The following is a 20,920-nucleotide window of genomic DNA, read 5'->3' as shown; positions in this document are numbered from 1 at the left end:
GATTAGAAAGGGAATGAGGAAACATCCAACTCACGTATATATATATATATATATATATATATGTGTGTGTGTGTGTGTGTGTATATATATATGTTAACTGGCTTTGATTTTAATATTAAATGTCAGCTGAATTAGTAAAACATTCTGCTGGATCTACTGACAGTCCCACATGTTGCCAAGCTTTGCCAGTACAGCTCCAGCTCACATCTCCTCTGGCAATGCTTAACATAGCAACGTGGTAGGGAAATTTCCTCCAGGGTGAAAAACAGCACTCGCCATAACTTGGGTTTTACATAATTTGTTCACATTTGTATTAACACAGCCTCAAAAAATAATAAATGCAAATAACACAAGATTTTCTGCAGAGCAACTGTCTCTTTAGCTGTTCAAGAGATGAAGAAGCACTCGGTGCTGCCTTACCTGCCACAGTTTCATGGTAAGCTGGGGGTCCCGCCGGCTGCATGGGGTAAGGGGGAGGGTACTGCGCAGGGTACGGAGCCACCGGCATTCCCGGCTGGGGCTGGATAGCCACGGGCTGGTAGCCTTGATATGGAGCTGCTGGGTAGTTGGGTGGCACTGCTGGTTGTTGGGGATAGGCAGAGTGAACCACCGTTGTGGTGGCAGTGGTGGTCACCACAGCTACAGGCAAGGAAAAGGAACACAGTTAGTGCTGGTGGTCCCCAAACAAAAAACCCAAACAACTCCCAGACCCCCCGCATGGTGGGAGGGAAGAGAACTTCTAAATGCTCAGAAAATATTCAAAAATAGCTCTCTGCAACTTCACATTCTGAAGCAGCTTAAATGCTTATTTTTAACATTTAGGTATTGCAACTTCCAAGCAGAGTATTTCCACCTATTATAGGAACACAATTTTCCATGAGGGATAAAAAAAAAAAAAAATCCTCTTCAGAGATGTAAAAAAGAAAATAACTCTAGAGCTACTTACGCCGTGGTTTTCGACATGCTTTGTACAGACAGCAACAGGAACAGGTGAGGCACAGAATAATAGTAATGACAATCACTGCACAAACAGTAATTCCAATGGCAATAAGGGTTCCAAAACTGCAAGAGAGAGATCACCAGGAACTGGTAAGAGTCACTCCTTAACCAAACCTGTAGCAAACACGTTGCTCCACCTCCAATCTCTCAGTACTTATTGGACTAAGAAATAACTGTGCAAGGCAGTGCTGGAGGTCGGGTCCGCTAAGCCAGGGGAAGCTGAGCCAACCCTGCCAAGGGGTCTTTGGTCCCTCTCATTTTAGTGTGACTGTGATTGTTGTTGTTTTAGTGAACACACAGGTTCAGAGCATGCCCAAAATGAAGCACCCCAACCTTCGGGGTGACAGCAAGTTCTTCCCACATTCCCTAAGACCTCCCAGCCCCAAACTCAAGACAATCTCAGCACTGAACAGATTCTTGGCAGGTTCCTTGGCATCTGCAAACAGTTGTTTTAGAAACCATGTTTCACACAGTTAGGAAGAACTGAAATTCTGACTTTACTGCAACACAAGTATGCCAGGCCACATAATGGGATACAGAAACACTGCCTAAAACTCCACAATTTAGTACAGGAAGGTCAAAGATTACGCCAGCTTTGAGCTCTGTCATGAGCACCAAACGATGAACGCAGACATAACCAGTCACCTCTAGAAGCTTTACAAGTTCTGTTTACCACACGGGGGAGAAAAGGTATTGCAGCAAAGCCAGTGACAATTCCCTTTAAAGTGCTAAATGAAATGATCTGTTTCCTACTGTCTGAAATCACTAAAGCCCTTCTTCCACAGAATCCAAAGTCTCCAGCACTCTTATTTCGTAAAAAACACACCATGCATCAGTTTTGGGAACAATTGCAGGAACTCAGTTTTAACGAACAACCAGCTCTAAAATAATGACCTGAGACCTGGTTTCACATCCATCCTGTTTTTGCTTGTCGGTGGAGATTTTGGCTACAGAGCTCTGTTCTTTTTTCCTGCTCAGTTTCCTTTTAACAGCTTTAAACAAAATGACACATCTCCAGAACGTCCAGCAATTTTCACTTGGCTACCAAACACCCACCAAATGTGAAAATTGCATTTGAGTGTTAGTGACACTGGAAGGTTAAATCACTGACAAAAAGAATTGCAAAATGCTCTAGCCTCAGCCCAAATTTAAAAGACCTCACCTCAGTGTCTTCTAGTGCAACTTAACCCTTAGTAAGCTGAGCACTAACTGAACACAAGCACTGACTAATAGAAAAGGCTCAATTTAAAATGCATTCTTTCCCCTTAAGAGAGGTTGCATCAATTTTATTTTGTTTCTGCAAAAACTAGAAGAAAAAGCTTGAGTCAAATCTCTTCCGAAACAATGATTTTATCAAACTGTATCTAACTTGAGCACTGATTCTGTGAAGCCCTAAATACAGCACTATGGATACAACCATGAAGTACTAAATGGGATACTGTGGATTGCCCACACGCACTGCAACTAAGCATTTACGTGTAAAACAGGAAGCAGGAACTGCTGCAGCCTGCTGAAGTCACAGGAACCATGTCAGAAACACTGCCAGGAAAGTAAATGGATTACTGCAACACAACTGCAGGATGTAAAGGTGCAAATAATGTGTTGAGGAACATGTGCATGTTTTGCCCCATTTATTTGCACCCTTACAAAACGTTTTTGAGATGCTAAGCTAAACATGCACTCCTAAACACCCAGCTTTTAAGTGCCCTCTCATCCTCATGAGCATCAGCTTCACTTCAGCACAGTAAATTCACAGCAGCTCATCATCATCCAAAAATCCCACTTCTTTCAAGTCTGGTATAAAAAGCAAAATCCAAATGCCATTTCAAGAGAAGAAAAAGACAGAGAGAGAATTGCACTCAGTGGTTTCGTACACTGAATTACCCATCCTGATTCCAATGCTCCCAAGGAACAGCATCCTTCAGAAACTGCAGGACAAGAAACGTCAACTGCAATTTCTGGTACTTGTGGAGCAGCCAACAGTTTTTTCTTTCCTCTTGTTCCCACTTCTGGATCAACCCTGAAAGAGCTCTGTCACCAGGGAAGTTGACATTACTTTCATTACACTGAGTTATTCTCCAGCAACATTAGCAGAGACAAAGTAAAGGAGTCTACTAGGTTCTTCCTCAGGCTTTTTCCCCAGTAAAGTAAAAAACCACCTTTTTTCAAGTGAACTATGCTAAGGAAAGAAATTCTTGTGTCAAGGAAAAAGATTAGGGCTGAAGAAGACAACTACAATTCTTCACTTCTACAGACAATTAATATCTTAGAACCTTAGCAAAGGCTGGGCAAAATCAAAGATACCAAAAAAATGGAGATAAAGTGGAGAAATATTTACTCATTGTAAATTACTGAGCACAGCAGGAAACTGGCACAGCCCCCTTATCTTTCACAACTAAATTCATTTCTGATATGAGGAGAGAAAACAGCACAAGTCCATCTGCAGCCAAGCTGGCCATCAACAGATAAAAACAGTGGCCATGGGCTCCATTTGTTTATTTTTAATACAGTTTTCTGCTCAATGAAGCAGGTATCTCATATTTGCTACCTCTAATAAAGAACACAACAAAAGCAAAGCTAAAAACCAACTCACCACTTTCTTATTTTCACCGAGTTGTTGGAGACACCCAGTGCATTTGCATCACTTGTGTCTTTGGCAAAATGACACTACCATGGCACAAGGACATTTTGCACCCATCTTTTGAGGAGTTAAACAGAGACACATGTTTGAAGGGCAGGTGTGTCAGGTGTATATGTCAGAGTTCTGTGTTCGTGTGTGCAAACACTGTGATCCAGTCCTGCCCACTGAAACACTGTGTGATTGCTGCAGACCAAAATTATAAGCTGTCAGAGACAACCCAGCAAGTAAAATAACAGAGACGAGTTAGTTCTTCTCACAGTTCTCTAAGGAGTGTAATAACTGATTACCAGCAGGCATTTTTATCACCTACTTCACAGCAGATAATTTTCCTGCCAATGCTTGGGCTCATGCAGACTAATGTCTTGGAACAGCAGCAAGTAGGGAGACATTTACAGAAAAAACTAGTAAGTGCTGTGAACTTGTCATTCATGTCATCAACACTCTCTTTCAACAGTGGAGCTCTTCAAAAAGAATTTTTCTTCTAACTATTTTTATTGACAATCAAAACTAGCAATACTCTTCTGGAATTTCTGCATGGTCAGTCACTACCTTACTCTAATAATGTCTTTTTACTGCCCAAGGAGTACTGTCCTGAGCACTTCTTGAGCATTTAAGTGATATCCCACTACTGAAAAAGGTGCAGGAAGGCTGCCACTAACTGGTGATAGTCAAGTGAGGTCAGAATGGTGCTCAACATACTTTCCTCAGTGAACCTTCTAACTTTCAGGAGACCAGACATTCCAGGTACTGTATAAAGACTCTCTTGCAGTATGCTAACTCCTTTCTTAGACAAAAATCGCTTCATTTGATTGCTTTCACCTGATGAATCTGCCTAAAGGACTCTGAAAATATTTGGAAAACACATATTCACATTAAATGATAATTTAATGACTGTTAGCACGGTACATAAATGAAGAACAGACGTGAGGGATTGTTGCTTACAGATTCTCCTCTGAATGGTTAACCATGAGAAAACAAATGCCAACCAAAACCGAAAGCACACCTGATGCCTGCATTCTGCAAACAAACGTCAGAGTGCAGAAATCAGGGTGGCCACAGCACCAGCTCAGAATGCTCTGCTGGCGTCAGTCAGAATTCGGGTTCCCAGACTCCCACATTATATACACCATAGTCTAAATAAAGCACACCCAGTTATAAACAGCTTGAGCTCATTCACTGACATTTCCTGCTTCTTTCTCTTCACAGAAAAGGGAACTTTTGCCAGTGATTTGATAAAAAACAAAATCAAACCTAACAGTGGTTTTACTGCAGCAACAACAAACTGCAGCTTCTCATAAAATGTATGGGAAAGTAAATATGGAGAGATTTACTCCATTTAGTAAAAATGGAGAGACAATACCCTGCCCCTTCCTACCACCACCTCTCCCCTGCCTTGCCCTACCTCCATTTCCACCCTTATCCTCTCTTTCCTACCCTTGGAAAGCACTGAAGTGTATGTGTAATGAGGATGTCTCACAGACTCAGCTTATCTCTAAAGCTGTCTCATTATTCAAAATATCTATCAGGTCACATAAAGGGAGTTACTTGCCTACTTTACCCCTTTCAGTACTGAATGAGATGCAATGGACATATTAAAATGTGAGAATTAAGCCCAGAATCTAAATAATACTATTTGTAGAAGTTAATTCTCAAGGCAGTTGTTCATGTTGGAGATCTCTATCTTGAACACTGTCAAGTGGGGGAAAAAAAGTAGTTTATTTAAAGCATTTTCAAATATCAAACTTTCAATTCCAGCAATGTATTTTTAACTCTCCTTAACAGTTTGAATCACTTAAGTCAGTGACATTTTATAAGCTGATACAAAGAAAGTTTTCACATATCTATGCATTCATGTGAGTAGGACATACTAAAAATTTTGTCTTAAAACAGAAAAAAAAATCCAAATGAACAATGAGACCACCTAGTTCTGAAAAATTAGTTTAAGCAGCCTTTTTATTGTGCAAGTTTTAATCTGCTCCAAGATTTGTTCCATGCTTCAAGAAACACATTGTCGAAGTTCTTTTCAAAAGCACTGCTGCTTTTAAAAACAAACATTTACAAATACTGAGTTACAGCTGTAACACAGGGTGGTCTGGAAAGACGTCAAAAGATAATTTAGGCCATTCCTAAAAGTAAAATTAAAAATTGAGTATATGCATGTCATTCTTCACTGCTCCAGAAAAGGATCCAGTTCCCAGAAATGTGATGGAACAGTAAATATCCACGTTTGCCCTGACTCAGGAGTAGGGCATGATGAAACAAGTCCCCAGAGAGAGATGCTTACCTAACATTTTAGTCACAGCCATACAATGCCACATACTGCCTCTAAAGTTTAGCAGGAAAATAAGGAATAAATTATTTTTTTAAAGCAATGTGAATTCCCAAGAGCCTTTCAGAGGGATTACTTTTTACAACTTCACTAACAACACACTTCCTCAGTTTAATGTCTTAGCCTAAAAAGTCAAAACATAAGAACCACTTTCCTAAAGATTAAAAGAAAATAATTTACCATTACTCAGAAAGCAAACTCAGAGGAAAACATTAGCCTGATTTTAACACTTGAAAGAGTGACCAGCCTATTTTAGCACAGCCAGGAGCATCAGCACAAGCGGACGATCAAAACATACACCACAGTTAAGCCTCCCAGTCCAGGTGCAATCACAGAAATTGCTGGTGCAGCCTTGGCCACCTCCCCAAAACGGGATCTCTACATGATCAGGAAGTTTCCAAGTGATTCTTGTGGTAGGCAACAGGCAGCCTAAGACTCAGACTGAGCAGCATGGTTTCAATTTTATGAAATCTTGGTCATTTCGTCAGACTGGCAGCTTTAAGTAAGTGCAAAGTCATTTTTTACAAGCTCTACAAATGCAGTGAAGTGTGGATTGGAACTGTGGTGTCTGCACTGGTCTTTCAGACAAATGTTAACTCAAGTTAGCACTTGAGGCTGTCTCTCCTGCGTTCCTGCCCACATACAGTCCCTTAATGTCATGAAAAGGGTTTCATTTTATTTTGACTAACCCATCAGAGCAGCACCAGCTCAAGCCATCACTAACTGCAACCTGCCCTAGCAGGGACACAGATTAACTGAAAACCCCTAAAACTCAGCACCACTTTCCATAATTCTTTCTGGGTACCCTCAAAAGGAGAGTTTGCAACAGGAGCTCCAGCAAAACAACCCCTCTGTTTACCTGCAGTACCAACAGCCCTGAGCTACATCCCCCAGAGTCCACAGCTGAGCACAGCCCAGGGACCCAGCTCTGGCATGAGAAACAACCTAAAGCAACAACAATAAAGCTATGGGAAGCCAAGAAACTCTGCAACTGCCAAAGTGCTATAGAAAAAGAGAAGGCAGGAGTCTTCTTGGGGAAGAAGTTTGCTAAATATGTACTGAATGGAGCCTTTAGCTGTTTGTTCGAATAGGAAGCTGACGTGGATCACTTAAAGCCCAAAATAATGAACTTTAATTTTATACACAAAGACCTACTGGAAATAAAGCTAACTACTATTTTTTACATTATATTTACATTATTTTTTTTAATTTTCCTTTTTTTCACAATAACATGTTTAGCACAACATGTTCTTAAACAGCCTTTATGAGAAAGTGGCAGGGAGGGAACTTCTGGAGTTTGTGGTTTTACTCAGACATCTGACACCCTGATCCAACAGGTTATTATGGAATATGTATACAAGCTTATGTATTTCTTGGTCCATAAAGAGTGCACTTGTACTAAATATGTCTATTTACATACATCCCTTTGTAATACATACTAAAAATACAATTTTCCAGTGAAGTTTCCCAGGAAATCTATTATTGTACACTCTGCAGACAACTGAGAGTAATTGCTGTAAGTAACTGGTGCATTAAAATATGCACATAACAAGGAGAAAAGTCAAGGCTGCATTCAGAGGGATTCAACAACAGTGCAAGAATCAACACTGCAGCTTCATGCAGGCCCCCAGATAATTTTCAGTTCATTGGATCCTCAGCATATAAACTATCTTTAAACACAATTAAAGGCATTTGCTTCTACAGCTGGTAAATAAATTTTAAATGCTCCTTTAGTGGCAAAAAGAGAATGTAGATTGATTACAGCTATTTAAGGCAAACAACATGAGTCAGTTCCATTCCTACTGCCCACTTCAAGGACACAGGATGTTACCCCCACAACCAAATTCAAATTTGGCAATGGGAAGGATTTTTCTTAGATGGTTAACTGAATTAATAGAACAAGTTTAACTGAAAAAAAAATAATAACTAAGTGCCACAAAAAAATTTTCCCCACAAAAACTGCAATATTATGAATTTGCTACTGCCAATACCATACTAATTCTAGAAAGCAGATTTTAAGTAACTAACTAGAAACTAACTTGGCTAAAGAGTCAAAGGATTTTTTCTTTTTCCTGGAAAATTGTAACCAGGTGTATGACTTGCCAAACACACTGGAACTGCAGTAAAAGGGAATTTGGACTAGGTTACACCCACTTGCTTTGCTTGCCTTATAACTCAGCTTTTATAGCAAACACACCTTTTTCTTTACCCACGTAACTCATGTATCATCACATATGTAAAATTTCCAAACACTGTGTTCAGGCAGGAGCAAAGTTTAAATTAAGTAAATTAATTATGGTGTACTACTCTGAAATGACATCCTGCCCCACATTCCCCCTCTCTTCTGGAATATTACTCATCCAGCACAACAAGCATCATCAAGGAAAATCTAACAGTGTACAACTGAGAACAGGCCACTGCAGCAGAGGTCACATCTGGCCAATCACTACTTCTTTTAAATGGCACTGATTTTGTTAACAAGACCTTCACCAAAAGAGTCACAAAAGTGACTTTCATGACTAGCTCCTTTCACAACCTAAAAAAAGAGAGATTTTTAAGTTTACCTCTCAGTGGAATTGAGAGCCAGAGATCACGCTAATAAAAATAGAGGTGCATCACATGAAAAATGAATGGTATAAAATGCTTTGAATAAAAGTATTTTGTCAAAAGGCCAATCTTTACATAATTGGCAATTTCCTGAAATTAAACTAATTTGTTCATTTCACAGAAGACCCTACAGCTGCAGTTTTAAAAGGCTGGGCAGTTTAAGGATATTCTCCTCCTCCCATAATACATCTACAACACAATCTGTGGCAAATATATCCAGCTACACCTCAGGTCAGGGCTTTTTTATGGCAGTATATGAAAAAGCAGAATTGGAGCTGCCTTCGGAATCCACATGCTCAAACTTTTACAGATCCTAATAAATAACCATCATGGTCTTTTAAAGATGTTTTTAAAGGATTCTCTGTCTCTTGGACTATAGGATCCTTCCCTGATGGTTACCCTACCTGCAACCACTTCCACAAGCTCTCTCTCCAGAGTCAACCTGTGTGTTGAAAATTTACTGTTTTCAGAGTTACACTGTGCAGAGTTACACAGAGGCACAACAAAACCCACAGCCGGAGGGAACACTCTGCCGTGGTAGGTAAATCCACTCAATGAAGCACAGAGCCACAGGAAAATTAACTCCTCAACAAAATCCAAGTGACCAATCTTGCCATGTCTTTGCATGCTCAGGCCAGGTTGTCTTGTTTGCTGCTGTCACACAGCCCTCTGTGGTTAGCAGAGCATGCTAACCCAGCCGTGTGCATCTGCCTCTGGTGCCAGGGCAGCATTTTTCAATCTCTCCTTCCTGCTTGGTTTCTGAGGAAACAAAACCTAAGCCCAGTGCCTGCAGCAGCAGCTCAGACACCACAATTCACAATTCTGCCACCTTCAAGCAGCTTCTTCACCAAGAACACAGCGAACACAAAACCAAATGCTCTGTGAGTTACCGCTGCTAGTTGTGCAAGCTGGTATTTACTCTTCAGGCTAGTAAAAAGCATAGAACATTTTTTTTAAGTGGCTTCAAATCCAAATCTCAGTTGTTTCCAGGCAAGAAGCTTACATTCCTTGGTGAGATTAGCCTGTGCCTGAACACAAGCCTCCCAGAACGGGCTCTATGCAGTTTAACTCATTTATTACAGAAAATATCAAGGACCAGCACTGGAATAGAAATCCTTTGCTCATTAAATAGAGACTGCTTACATTTCTAGAAGCTTTTTCCCAATTTTCGTGGAGTCTTCCCTCTAGAAATATTCCAAAACCACCTGGACACATTCCTGGGTAACCTGCTCTAGGTGACCCTGTCTTGGAGGGAGATTGGACTTAATGATCTCCAGAGGCTCCTTCCAACCCTAACAATTCTGTGATTCTGTAATAACCCTCATGATTTATTTTCTTACCACTGACAACATTTTACAGATGCTGGAGTATCCAAATACACTGACAAGTGTAAACTGGAGTCCCTGATAGTGATAGCAGGGGAGGAGAAATGGGGTATAGTTCAAAATCACAGTATTTTTGACCTTGTCTGTGGAGAAAACGTGGGCTTGAAAATATCTAAACCAGACAAAGCAAATTAGGATAATCACATCTTTCACTGTTAGAAATATGCTGGTTTTGCCAGATTAGGCCTGTAGCAAACTACTGCAGATGCCACATTTCAGCCAAAGGCAGCCAGAATGACATGGATTTTTTCTATATCATAAAAGGACAACGAAGCCACAAGACAACACACGGCTCAAACCCCAAACGAGCACAACCCCATCCAACAAGGCTGTTCTGTCTCTGCTGGCCAAAGCTCCCCAGGAAGATGGACATTCTGCCTCCCCCTTCTCATAAGGAGGAACAGCCTTTCCTCAAGCATTACTGTACCTGTTACACAATCTGCTGTAACTTACAGGCAGAAGTTAATTCAGAAACAGAGCCCAATTAACTGTGTACACAGACAATGTGAAGTTTTGTTTCCAATTAGAAGCTGGTATCAGCTGCCCCAAGTACATTATTTTCTGCTGTAACTCTGATACAGATGTTCTGAATTGCTCCACCTCCTTAAACACTCAAATATTTCACAATTAGTTGAATTGTGGATATGAGTCATCTAATTTCCTTTTCCAGTAAGGGTCACTATTGGAAAACTGGCATACCAAGGCTAAGTAATCACATTACCAATGAAAATAATAACAAGTGCTGTCCTGGTGAATCAGTGCTCTGCTTCTTGCACAGTTTCTTAAAATAAGAATACTATGTACAGCAGAATGAAAAGGGAAAACCAGCTAAATTTACCTTATTGCTCACAATCCATCTTCGAAACCAGAGCAAAGCAGGGAAAAACTCAGTAATCCAATTAAAATGTGGGGAAAAAAATCCTGAAACACCTTCCAGTAGTAAACACTTTCCACAACACATTCACTAGCAGCAAAAATTGGAGCAATCACTCATGGTTGAGGAAAAACGGTGACAAATTTATCAAGTTCAGCAATATGAAACTCATGCCTACACCCTGACCTAAAACTTCCACATGATCTTTAAGGACTGATCAACAAAGTAAAAAGCCTGAATTTAAGTTAACCCTGACTTTCATACTTCTCCCAGAATGCTTACATTTGCTTCCAAATGCAGTATTCTGGGAAGCAAAATGCTTTCAAGTACTTAGAAGAGCATTATTAAGACACTCCAATGGAGTGGAATTTATTGTCTTTAAAATGTCTGAAGATTATAGGGTATGGACAGCTTGCAGTGTGAAATACACTTAAAAGGATTGCCCAAAGTGTACCCCTGCCTCAACAGCACCTGATACTCAGTGTAAATACTGAAAAACATTAATACTAAAGGATAATACTAGAAAGAAACCTGCCAAAAACTGGTGCTTTGCTTGCACTTCTGCAGAAGATCTCAGAATAAACGCAGTAAAAAAGCAGAAGTAGAAGCAAACTAGAAATTCCTCAGCTGGGCAAGACAACAAACATTCCAGCAATAGCCCTTCCCTAGCCCTTAGAATTAGGGTGTAATTGTGGCAGGTTTTCCAAGCAGGGAGAAGAGACACCAGACCACAGAGTCCAGTGGCAAGTCCACAGGTAGCTTGTAACTAGCCCTCAGAAAAGGGAAGTTCTCTTAAAAAGACAGGGTTTGTGAGCAGTGTGCCAGGGTGGTAACTCAATCTAGAAATCAGCCTGATGCAAGAAGAATGGGGAACTCAATGCTTTCTGACCCATAATGCCAGGAGACCATCATCTCCTTCTCAAGGGCAGTGTCAAAGGTAATATTTGCAACTCCTAAGAACAAGGTGCTAAAGGAAGTTGTCCTTCACTGCCTCCCTCCTGCCACGTTACAAACTGTTCAAAGAGAATGCTCATCTTGTTGGAGAATCAAAGAAATATTCCAACTGACATCAGCCCTTCTCTCTACACAGTGAAGAATTAAACTAACATAGTCATCAAGAAACAAGGCAAAACCTGTCTTTTAAAAGAAATTGGCACGGAGAGAGAGGGTGGAGTATAACTTGCAGGCAAGGAAGCAGGGACACCTCTTCCAGAAGGAATACAGCTCACTACTTGGTAAAAAAAACACAGAAACCTCAACACACACAACACAAAACCCCGGGTACTGTGTGTAACTAAACAAAAACCTATCTGGTGTCCCACTGGCTGCAGTCACAGATGGGGCCACTCACTGCAATTCCCAATGCTGAAACACCCTAAATGGGACACCTCAGTCATAAGTCATTTTGGAAAGTTCTGAGATGTGGTTTTCCTCCAGAGTCATATCCGGGTGGCTTTTCAAGGACAGTATTCCTGTGAGTAATTACCACTTTTCTAATAAAATTGCCTAACAAGAAGGTTAAGTTTGATGTCAAATCTAGGCCTTTGCACAACACTAATTTTTCAAAGCTGCAATGTAATTGAAAGGGAGAGGAGGAGTCACCCATCTTCTCGAGCAGACATCCATGATGCTCTTTTTAGACATTTCATAGCTGAAAACGAAGATAATTAAAACAATTTAACTGCTCCTTCCCAAATGCTTGGGTTTTTTTACAAAGAGCAAGCCCTGACTGCAAGATAAAGACTCACGCCTGCTGCACTTGAACCACACATCTGAAGACAGGATGATCAGCCTAGCTGAGAAGGGGCATCCCTCCTCCAAAATGTTACATCAAACCCTTCTCGTTGTGGAAGAGACCTCGCCAAAAGAGACCAAGGCTCCAAGACATCCACGTACCGCATTCACATCGCCACGGCAGCGCTACCTTTCCGTGCCTTTACCGCGGCTCCTTCCTCCACCGCGGGAAAAATGTGCCCGGACTTAGACAGCGCGGGGGCTCCGCCCGGCAGTGCCGGGGAGGGTGCACGGCCCCGATCCCCGCCCGCCGCTCCCGCGGGCGATGCCGCTCGCACGGCCCCGCTCGCAGCCGGCACCGAGCCCGCGCGGCGCGGCCGCTCCGCCGGAGGTACCGGGGAAGCCGGGCGGGTTCCCCCCGCGGCTGTCGAGGTCCCGTCCCGAGCCCCCCGAGCCCCGCCGCTTACCCCATGCTCGCCCTCGCCGCCGCTCGCCCGCGCCCGCCGCCCGGCCCCGCGCACGTCACGCCGCCCGCACCGCCCCTTAAAGGGGAGCCCCTGCGGCGCTGCCGCCATCCCGATCGCCCAAACCTGCGCAGCGACGGCCGTCGGGCACCGCTCAGCGTCACTGCGCGCAGCTCGGGCGTCCCCAGCATAAGAAGGACACGGAAGTGTTGGAGCGAGTCCAGGGGAAGCCACGATATTGATAAGAGGGCTGGAGCACCTTCCCTAAAGAGACAGGCTGGGAGAGTTGGGGCTGTTCAGCCTGGAGCAGAGAAGGTTGTGTGGACATCTCACAGCACCTTGCAGAGTCTGAAGGGGCTACAGGGAACCGGAGAGGGACTCTTTGTCAGGAACTGGAGTCACAGGACAGGGAGTAATGGGTACAAATTGAAAGAGGGGGAATTTAGGTTAGATATTAGGAAGAAAGGGTTTTACTGTGAGGGTAGCGACACACTAGAACAGCTTGCCCACGGAGGTTGTGGATGCCCCAATCCAATGTTTGAGACCAGGCTGGATGGGCCTTCAGCAAGTGGCAGGTGTCCCTGCCATGGGGGAGGTTGGGAGTACATCATCTTTAAGGTCCGTTCCACCCTTTTTAACATTCTGTGATTAAACCCTGCCCTCCATCATCTTCCACACTGAAAAATTGATGCATTTTTACAGCAAGACTCCTGTCATCACCAATGTAGGCTTAAAGGAATTTACTTTTTCCCCAAGACTGAAACAGAAGAAGAAATGTTGATAAAAACTAACTGCAAAAGGTGCTAGAACACCAAGGAGATACTTCAAACAAAAGCAGATTTTCTTCCAGAGCCACTTTGGATTTTCTAAGAGTACAAAGCACATACCAATGGCCATAAACTAAAACACAGGATGTGCCACCTCACCATGAGGAAGAACTTCTTTATATTAAGAATGGCAGAGTACTGCAACAGGCTGCCCAGGGAGTGCATGGGGTCTCCCCTCTGGAGACACTCAAGTCACACCTGGGCACATTCCTGTGTCACCTGCTCCAGGTGACCCTGCCTTGGCAGGGGGGTTGGACTGAATGATCTCCAGAGGTCCCTTCCAACCCCAGCTGTTCTGTGATTCTGTGCTAATGCTTCAACCTCCTGTTCAGCAGGCAGGATACAGATTATTACATACGGAGATTGTTATGGTCTAAATAGCAACATCCAGCCTCTTCCTCATGTCTCTCCTTCCAACATGTACACAGATTTTGAGTGCTCCACATTCTTAACACACAAGTAAGTATTTCTATTTTCACACTCTAGCAGCACAGAATCATGGAATTGTTTAGGCTGGAAAAGACCTTTAAGATCACTGAGTCCAACTGTTAACCCAGCACTGCCAAGTCCACATGCCCTGATCACACAATGAAGAACCTCTAAACAAATCCCATTTTAAAACCTTGTATGGCTTACCTGGGGCCAGAAGAAACATAGAAATCATCAGGGTCCTGAAAAATCTGCAAATCTGAGTCAGAGATCCTGTAACAAGAGAATTCATCTCAAAAAATGGAATTTATTACTTACTCAAGTTACCTACCTAAGTTTCAAGTGCTTATGAAAGGTAATGTAAACTAAAAAGAGATTCTTTTTGTTGTCTGTGGTGCTACAAGTATGCATTTGACGTTTGCCTGACCAGCACCGTTCCAAGGCAGTTTTGCAAAATCCAAAACCAAATAGATCATACATAGATTTGGAGCAGCTGTGGATAAATGCATTTACTGCATTAGCCCTAAGTAACTAAAGTTAGTCAGTGATTAACAAAAATTAACAAATTCAGCTTTTTACTAAGCTCACCTTCACCATTAACTAAGCTTAGTTTCACCCAGGTATGCTCTGACACAGGCATCCCTGCTTTGGGGAGGAGAGAGGAGCAAGCACAGTAATTTGTCCACAAAATGGGGTCATAGTCTCACCCTCTACACGGAGAAAACCAAGTATCAATTTTATAATGAGGGTTTCTGTTCCCTCCACTCAAACTGAACTAAAGGCAGAACAGAAGTGTGACATTTCAGTGTCACTCCCTCCTCCACCTGGCTAAAGGACATCTATCATCTGATAGTCTTTGCTCCCACACTGCAACTGCACATTATCATGGACTCCAAGGAGTAGATTTGTACTTTGAACAAAGCCTCTTATGCCTGGGCAAGGGGAAGTGATGCTCACTTTCCCTACAGAGATGTGGATGCTCTTCCGTGCTTCACAGAAACAACATCGAGCTCAGACCAGTGTTTCACCCCAGACATCATTCAGTGGTTAAGCCCTGCCTGAGCCAGGTGTAAGATAAGCAAGTGGCTCAGCTCAAGTTTGTGCTCTACCGGCCTCAATGATTCTCCACAGCAAGTCTGGCAATTTTCCACATTATCCACTCTGTGACTACAGTCAGAACTCCACAATAGGTGGTTTTAGAGCGTGTCCTCTCTGATCCTTTGGGATGCCTTTCACTTGGTGTTGGGGGTTTTTTCCGGGAGTTCCCCTTCTGGTTTTTTTTTCCCCCTGTTGAGGAATTTTCCCCATATATGTTGCCGCGGCAACAAATTGCTGGTACTTGGGGAGGACAAAGGACCTAGCCCCTGAGGGTGTGGTCCAACAGGCTACTCTCTTTCACCTGGGTGTGTGGGCAACTAGTGCTGGGCGTTCAGACGGACAGAGGGGCTGCTGCCATCTCCTCAGCACTGGAGACTTCTGCTTTTTTTCGGCTGCCTTCCTTCTACCGTAGAAACCCCGGGATTCCCAAGGCCGCCTTTCCCTGCCCCGCTGGGAGCCGGGCTGTGGCCGCCCTGCCCCCGCCGTTGCTTGGAGCCTTCGCTGCTCTGTAGCCCCGCACACCCTGCCTGCCCAGACCTCCGGGGGTTCCACTGCAGCTCCGGAGTTCCATACATCTCGTCTGCCACCTGGGATTTGTGCTCGTCCCTGCTGTTCCCGAGGGTCCGGCCGGACACCAGGATCGGCTGCCCAGGGGTTTGTGAGGCCTTTTTATCCCATCCCTTCCCGGGATCCCGGGGCACCGGTGCCGCGTGCTCCCCGAGCTCGCTCCGGAGCGCCCCCTGCAGCCGCGGGGGAACCATCGCACCTGCCCTGCTCACGGGGAGCCGCCAGCGCCCCTGCCGGCTGCGAGCGGAACTGCACCCGAGGGGAAAAGGGCCTGGCAGCCGAGAAGGCTGGCACTGGGTTTGTGTTTGCTGCTACTGCCATGGTTATTGCTGTTTGTTTGACTGCTTATACACACACACACACACATATATATATATAATAGTAAAGAACTGTTATTCCTGTTCCTCCTCCTTTGCCTGAAAGCCCCTTAATTTCAAAATTATAATAATTCGGAGGGAAGGGGGTTGCATTTTTCATTTCAAGGGAGGCTCCTGCCTTCCTTGGCAGACACCTGTCTTCCAAACCAAGACACTTGGTAACATTTTCCATCTGGAACAGGTACCAGTGGTACCTATCTGGTGTCCTGAAGCATTCTAAAATGTGAAGTTACAGCTTTCAATAACAAGGACTTTACACATGATATAGTAATACTGACAACAATCACTGTAACAAACACTAATGCATATTATATCAGGTCTTGAAGCCCTCCCACCAGGGTAAAAAAAAAAACGTATTAAAGCTTCATCCCAACCAGTTGTTGGACAGCGATTCACGGAGTTCACTGGTTTTCTCTCTGATCTTGTTTAAAGCTTCTAGAGGTTCTTCTAGGCCAGGCATCCTCAGAAAAAATAAATAGAGTGTCATTTTGAAAATGCTCAAGAAGACACACATCAGTTCATGCATTAATTTATCCACCTTATTGTTCCCATTTTACAGGTAAGCAACAAGCATTAATTTTGATTCCCTGATAGAACCAGACAGAGGTAAAAGGCCCTTTAGGAAGATTTAACCATTAAACAGTGTGATTTTGTCATTTGATGACAGAATTGTAATAGGTTGTATACATTCAGTTTGCCTCATACCTTTCATTAAGCTGATCGCACTGCGACTGCTGTTCATCAAATTTTAGGAGTACGTCAGAGCACCAGAATCGACCCAGGCAAAATGCACAGCAGAACTGAGGACAGGATTGTGCAGGTTGTACTTCGCCAAAATAATCAGTATATGCCTGACAATCCTCACCCAAAACTGAAAAGATTTACAAACCAATAGTTAGTAAGCAAAGAAATAATCATACAAAGACTTTTTCTCATACTGACCAGATCACCTAAGTTACCAATTAAATATGCTAAAAGTTTTTGGGTTAGGACTTACAAACCAAGTTCCTTTGGTGTATAACAAAGGCAAATACGTACTCCTCACACACAGAGTATCTCATCTTCATCAAGCACCTCTATTGAAATGTTCACACAGACATAAGCACTAAACTGCATGAAAATATGAGATGCTGGTGATACTCCTCACTACATGTGACAGTAGTTACCAAATTACTGTAAAAATGCAAAGAGCAACATGAGTTGCCAAATAGGTTAAAAAATACCGAAAAAGCACTAAGATCAGTTAGAAGAAAACATTACATTTTCCTAGAGATTTGACTTGATGCAAAAGATGCAACACCACCACATGCACTGTAGGTTTGGATTTCCATGTGACTTGGTTGTTTCTACCTTTTGCTTTGTTTACTTCACAGAAAATCCTAATCCTGATAATCCATTGCATAAAATGGAGATGTCGTACAACAGAGATTCTTAGAACTATAATCAGTCTAGTGGCATTCCCACTGCAAGCATCACCTGCTGTAGCTATAGTGGTAATGCAGTGGGGATGTTCACGTACCAGGATCGCTCCCTTATGCGACATCCCACACTTTTCAGAACTGCATTGGGCTGATACATTCCTGAAGAGACTGGCTGTTTTCTCTCTCTTTGCCCTCCCAAGCCTGAGTAACTGCACCATAAGAATGACATATTAAAAGCTTTTAACTGCCACATAAAAATACTTCTCAAAGCTTAAGTAAAAATCATTTCCCAAGAGGGGTATCACTTCCTTTTTCAGTGATAAATGCTGCAGTCCGCTGGTTTCTATTCATCATTCTCCTTCCTATCACGTATCACATTAACAAGACATACCCTGACATCTTGCTCCTAAACCACACTCCATCCAAAAAACTCAAATTCCTTCAGGTGTAGTTGTTCAGAGAAAGCAAACAGGAAGAGGCAAAGACAATAAATCCTGTTCCTTCAGTAGAAAAGAGGTATTTCCTGGAGTATTTAAATGGACTTTAGCATTTGAAAATTCAGTCTTGACTCTCTGGCATCAGGAAATACCTGAATACTTCAACTGTTGCCTGGAATAAAACATAAAACCTTTCCAAACAGTGTTAAAATGACAATATAAAAGCAAGTCTTTAATTGAAAGCCTGCATGGCAATATGCATACATGACACAGCATTTCTACAATTTTTATATGGTTAGTTAATTAGTCTATCAAATATTGTCCAGTTGGAAGAGCAGTTGGTTAGGTAGTTTCCCCCCGGGTTCTGCCCCTTTGGAGCCCCCTCCCCCCATCCTTTAGCCCTACACTTTATTGTGTCTATGATGTATGGTGCAAAACAAAGTGTCCTTGCTAGACTAAAGGCAAGACTAAACAGAATTTCAAGAATGTATTAGTAAGGGTTTGGTAAACTAAGGGGGAGGACAGGAAAAGTACTAGAAGTTATAACTATCTATTAACAGTCTACAAAGTTACAAATACATGAAAAATACATAAAAAGCTAAAAATATTTAGGCATCACAGCCAATGATATAAAGAAAAGAAATCTTCCAAGGGTGTAAACATGGAGGTTCATTAAACAGAAACAAAGAGGAACTTCTGTACCCGTAGCACAGTACTTTTTACAGTTTTACACATGCTTACAAATGGTTGATCAAATTTTTCCTCTGCAGACACCTAATGCCACCTGACTCCTCCCTCCTTCCTCTATCCCTGACAAGGAAATGACAGGTAGCTAAACCAATTCCAAATTACCTTGTGAAATTACAAAGCAAGTCAACCAGCAAAGTTCCTCCCTTCATCTCACAATTGTACTAGTGCAGCACAATAAAACAAGGAAAACCAACGGCCTGGGCCAGTTATCAGGTGGCCGAGCTGAGCCAACAAGGGCTGAGCACACCAAAGGAGAAGAATTTGGTGCCTCTATGTTGTTCCTCTCTCCTTCCATCACCTGTGGCACGCATGAGAGTCTTCCTCAACTGACTGAATTCTCCAGCTCATCAGCTGATCAACTGGTGGCACTTTTTTCTCCAGCTGGTTTTCTGATGGGTTAATTACTTGAATAACCTGAGAAGAGGTACAATGCACACCCAACCCACCACAATGCAGCTATTGAGGGGTTCATCCTATCCTGCAGGACAGCAGCATGATGATTTCACACCATCAGTACCACACAAAACCTTTAACAGACTGACCAAGTTCCATCTCGAGAGCAGAGCTGCCAAACTGCTCCCACCCAGTCCCCAATCACTGCAAGAAGTAATAACTTCCAACCCCATTTATTCAAGGTCAGCTTGCATACAGTTACTGCTATAGCACTTTCATGGTGAGTCAGCTTAAAGAACCCTTTTTCTGGTGCTCACACCTCGAAGTACTTACAGATAAAACTCTGACCATTTCGGCCACACTGATTTCAGCTCAGCCCCCAAACAAACTGCGATCCTGGATTACTCTGACCAAGTCAAATGGGTTCTTGCACGTCGCAGTCAACTTTCCTGCACATGTTTTCTGTTTGTGCAGAATTTGATCTCTCTGATCAAGTGACACCACTGATATATAAAATATAAACAGTGCTTCTCCTTCTCTGAGATTTCACCAGCTAGGTTCTATGATCACATCTGCCCTTTCTAACCACACAACGAAGTTGGGGAAAACCACACAGTCCATCTTCTAAGCACAATAACAAAATATTTACAGACAGGGCTGCTGAAAAAGAAATTACCAATAATAGCATTTGATGTATGAACTCAATTATCAAACAAGCTTACATAAGCAGAGCTGTTTATGTGGTATCGTCACTTAACACCTCAATATTTCTATTATCCTGCCGTAAACGGGTAGAATTTACTGTGTCAGGGGGGAAAAGGTGAAGGTTTTTAATGGGATACTTCAAGAATGACCAACAGCCACTTCAGCCCATCATTACCAGTTACCAGCAGTCCCTATCATGAGGCGAGGTCCCGCAGCCACTGCTGGGCACTGTAACTGCTGCTGGCCAACACCACCGCTCAACACGAACCCACCTCACTTCGGCAGAGCTTTTCCCTCATCAGGGCTTTTCCCTCAGCAAATCCAATTCCGCGCCAAAACCGCTGTGCGCGTGTGGGCACCTCCCGCCGCCGCCGGGACCATGTGCCCCCAAAAATCACGCGTTCCTCAGCCCCCCAAACCACGGTTCCACAACTCCCCAAAGCACGCGTTCCTCCACCCCGGCCCCGGGATGGGCGGCTGAGCTGCGGGAGCTGAGCTCGCAGCCTGGGGCTCCCCACGCCGGGGGCTTCGGCCGGGCCTCCCCGGGGGATGCTGCCCCGGAGGAGCCGCGGAACCGCCTCCGAAAGCGACGCCGGAGCCCCCCAAACTCCCTGAGCCCCCCCGTTCGCCGCTCCTGCATCCCCCTGCGCTCACCCTCACCGGCTGCCGGCAGCAGGAGGAGGCGGAGGAGGCAGAAGGCAGCAACATGTGGCTGGTTAATCTTCTGTTTAACAGGTATTCAGATTATTCCACTATCCAAAACAAAGAGAGTGGAACAAGGAATGAGACAAATGCAGATGGACTGGACTACAATAGAATATCACTGACTACAAAGGGAAAGACCCAGCTGTCGGAGTCACGGGGACAAAAGCAGACACAGGTA

At 43.4% G+C, this 20,920-nt stretch overlaps 1 protein-coding gene across 7 annotated transcripts in view; it reads right to left on the bottom strand.

Moving 5' to 3' along the window:
• The window catches only part of SHISA5 (shisa family member 5), a 30,465-nt gene that overhangs the window by 4,919 nt on the left and 4,626 nt on the right, over nucleotides 1-20,920 (bottom strand). For 3 of the 7 annotated variants that reach the window (XM_032121293.1, XM_032121296.1, XM_032121298.1), the window contains exons 2-6: nucleotides 17,037-17,202; nucleotides 16,706-16,792; nucleotides 14,497-14,562; nucleotides 947-1,062; nucleotides 421-639 (exon numbers count right to left, since the gene is read on the bottom strand). In XM_032121293.1, coding sequence (XP_031977184.1) covers nucleotides 421-639; nucleotides 947-1,062; nucleotides 14,497-14,562; nucleotides 16,706-16,792; nucleotides 17,037-17,202 — 654 coding nt within the window. Of the gene's footprint in view, nucleotides 1-420; nucleotides 640-946; nucleotides 1,063-13,159; nucleotides 13,240-14,496; nucleotides 14,563-16,705; nucleotides 16,793-17,036; nucleotides 17,203-18,143; nucleotides 18,516-20,691; nucleotides 20,775-20,920 lie in introns of those variants that run through there. The other 4 variants (XM_032121299.1, XM_032121294.1, XM_032121295.1 and 1 more) reach the window with 4 other exon arrangements.

The sequence above is a fragment of the Corvus moneduloides genome, chromosome 11, assembly GCF_009650955.1.
Source record: "Corvus moneduloides isolate bCorMon1 chromosome 11, bCorMon1.pri, whole genome shotgun sequence".
NCBI lineage: Eukaryota > Metazoa > Chordata > Aves > Passeriformes > Corvidae > Corvus > Corvus moneduloides.
This window is presented reverse-complemented; position numbering and strand designations above follow the sequence as displayed.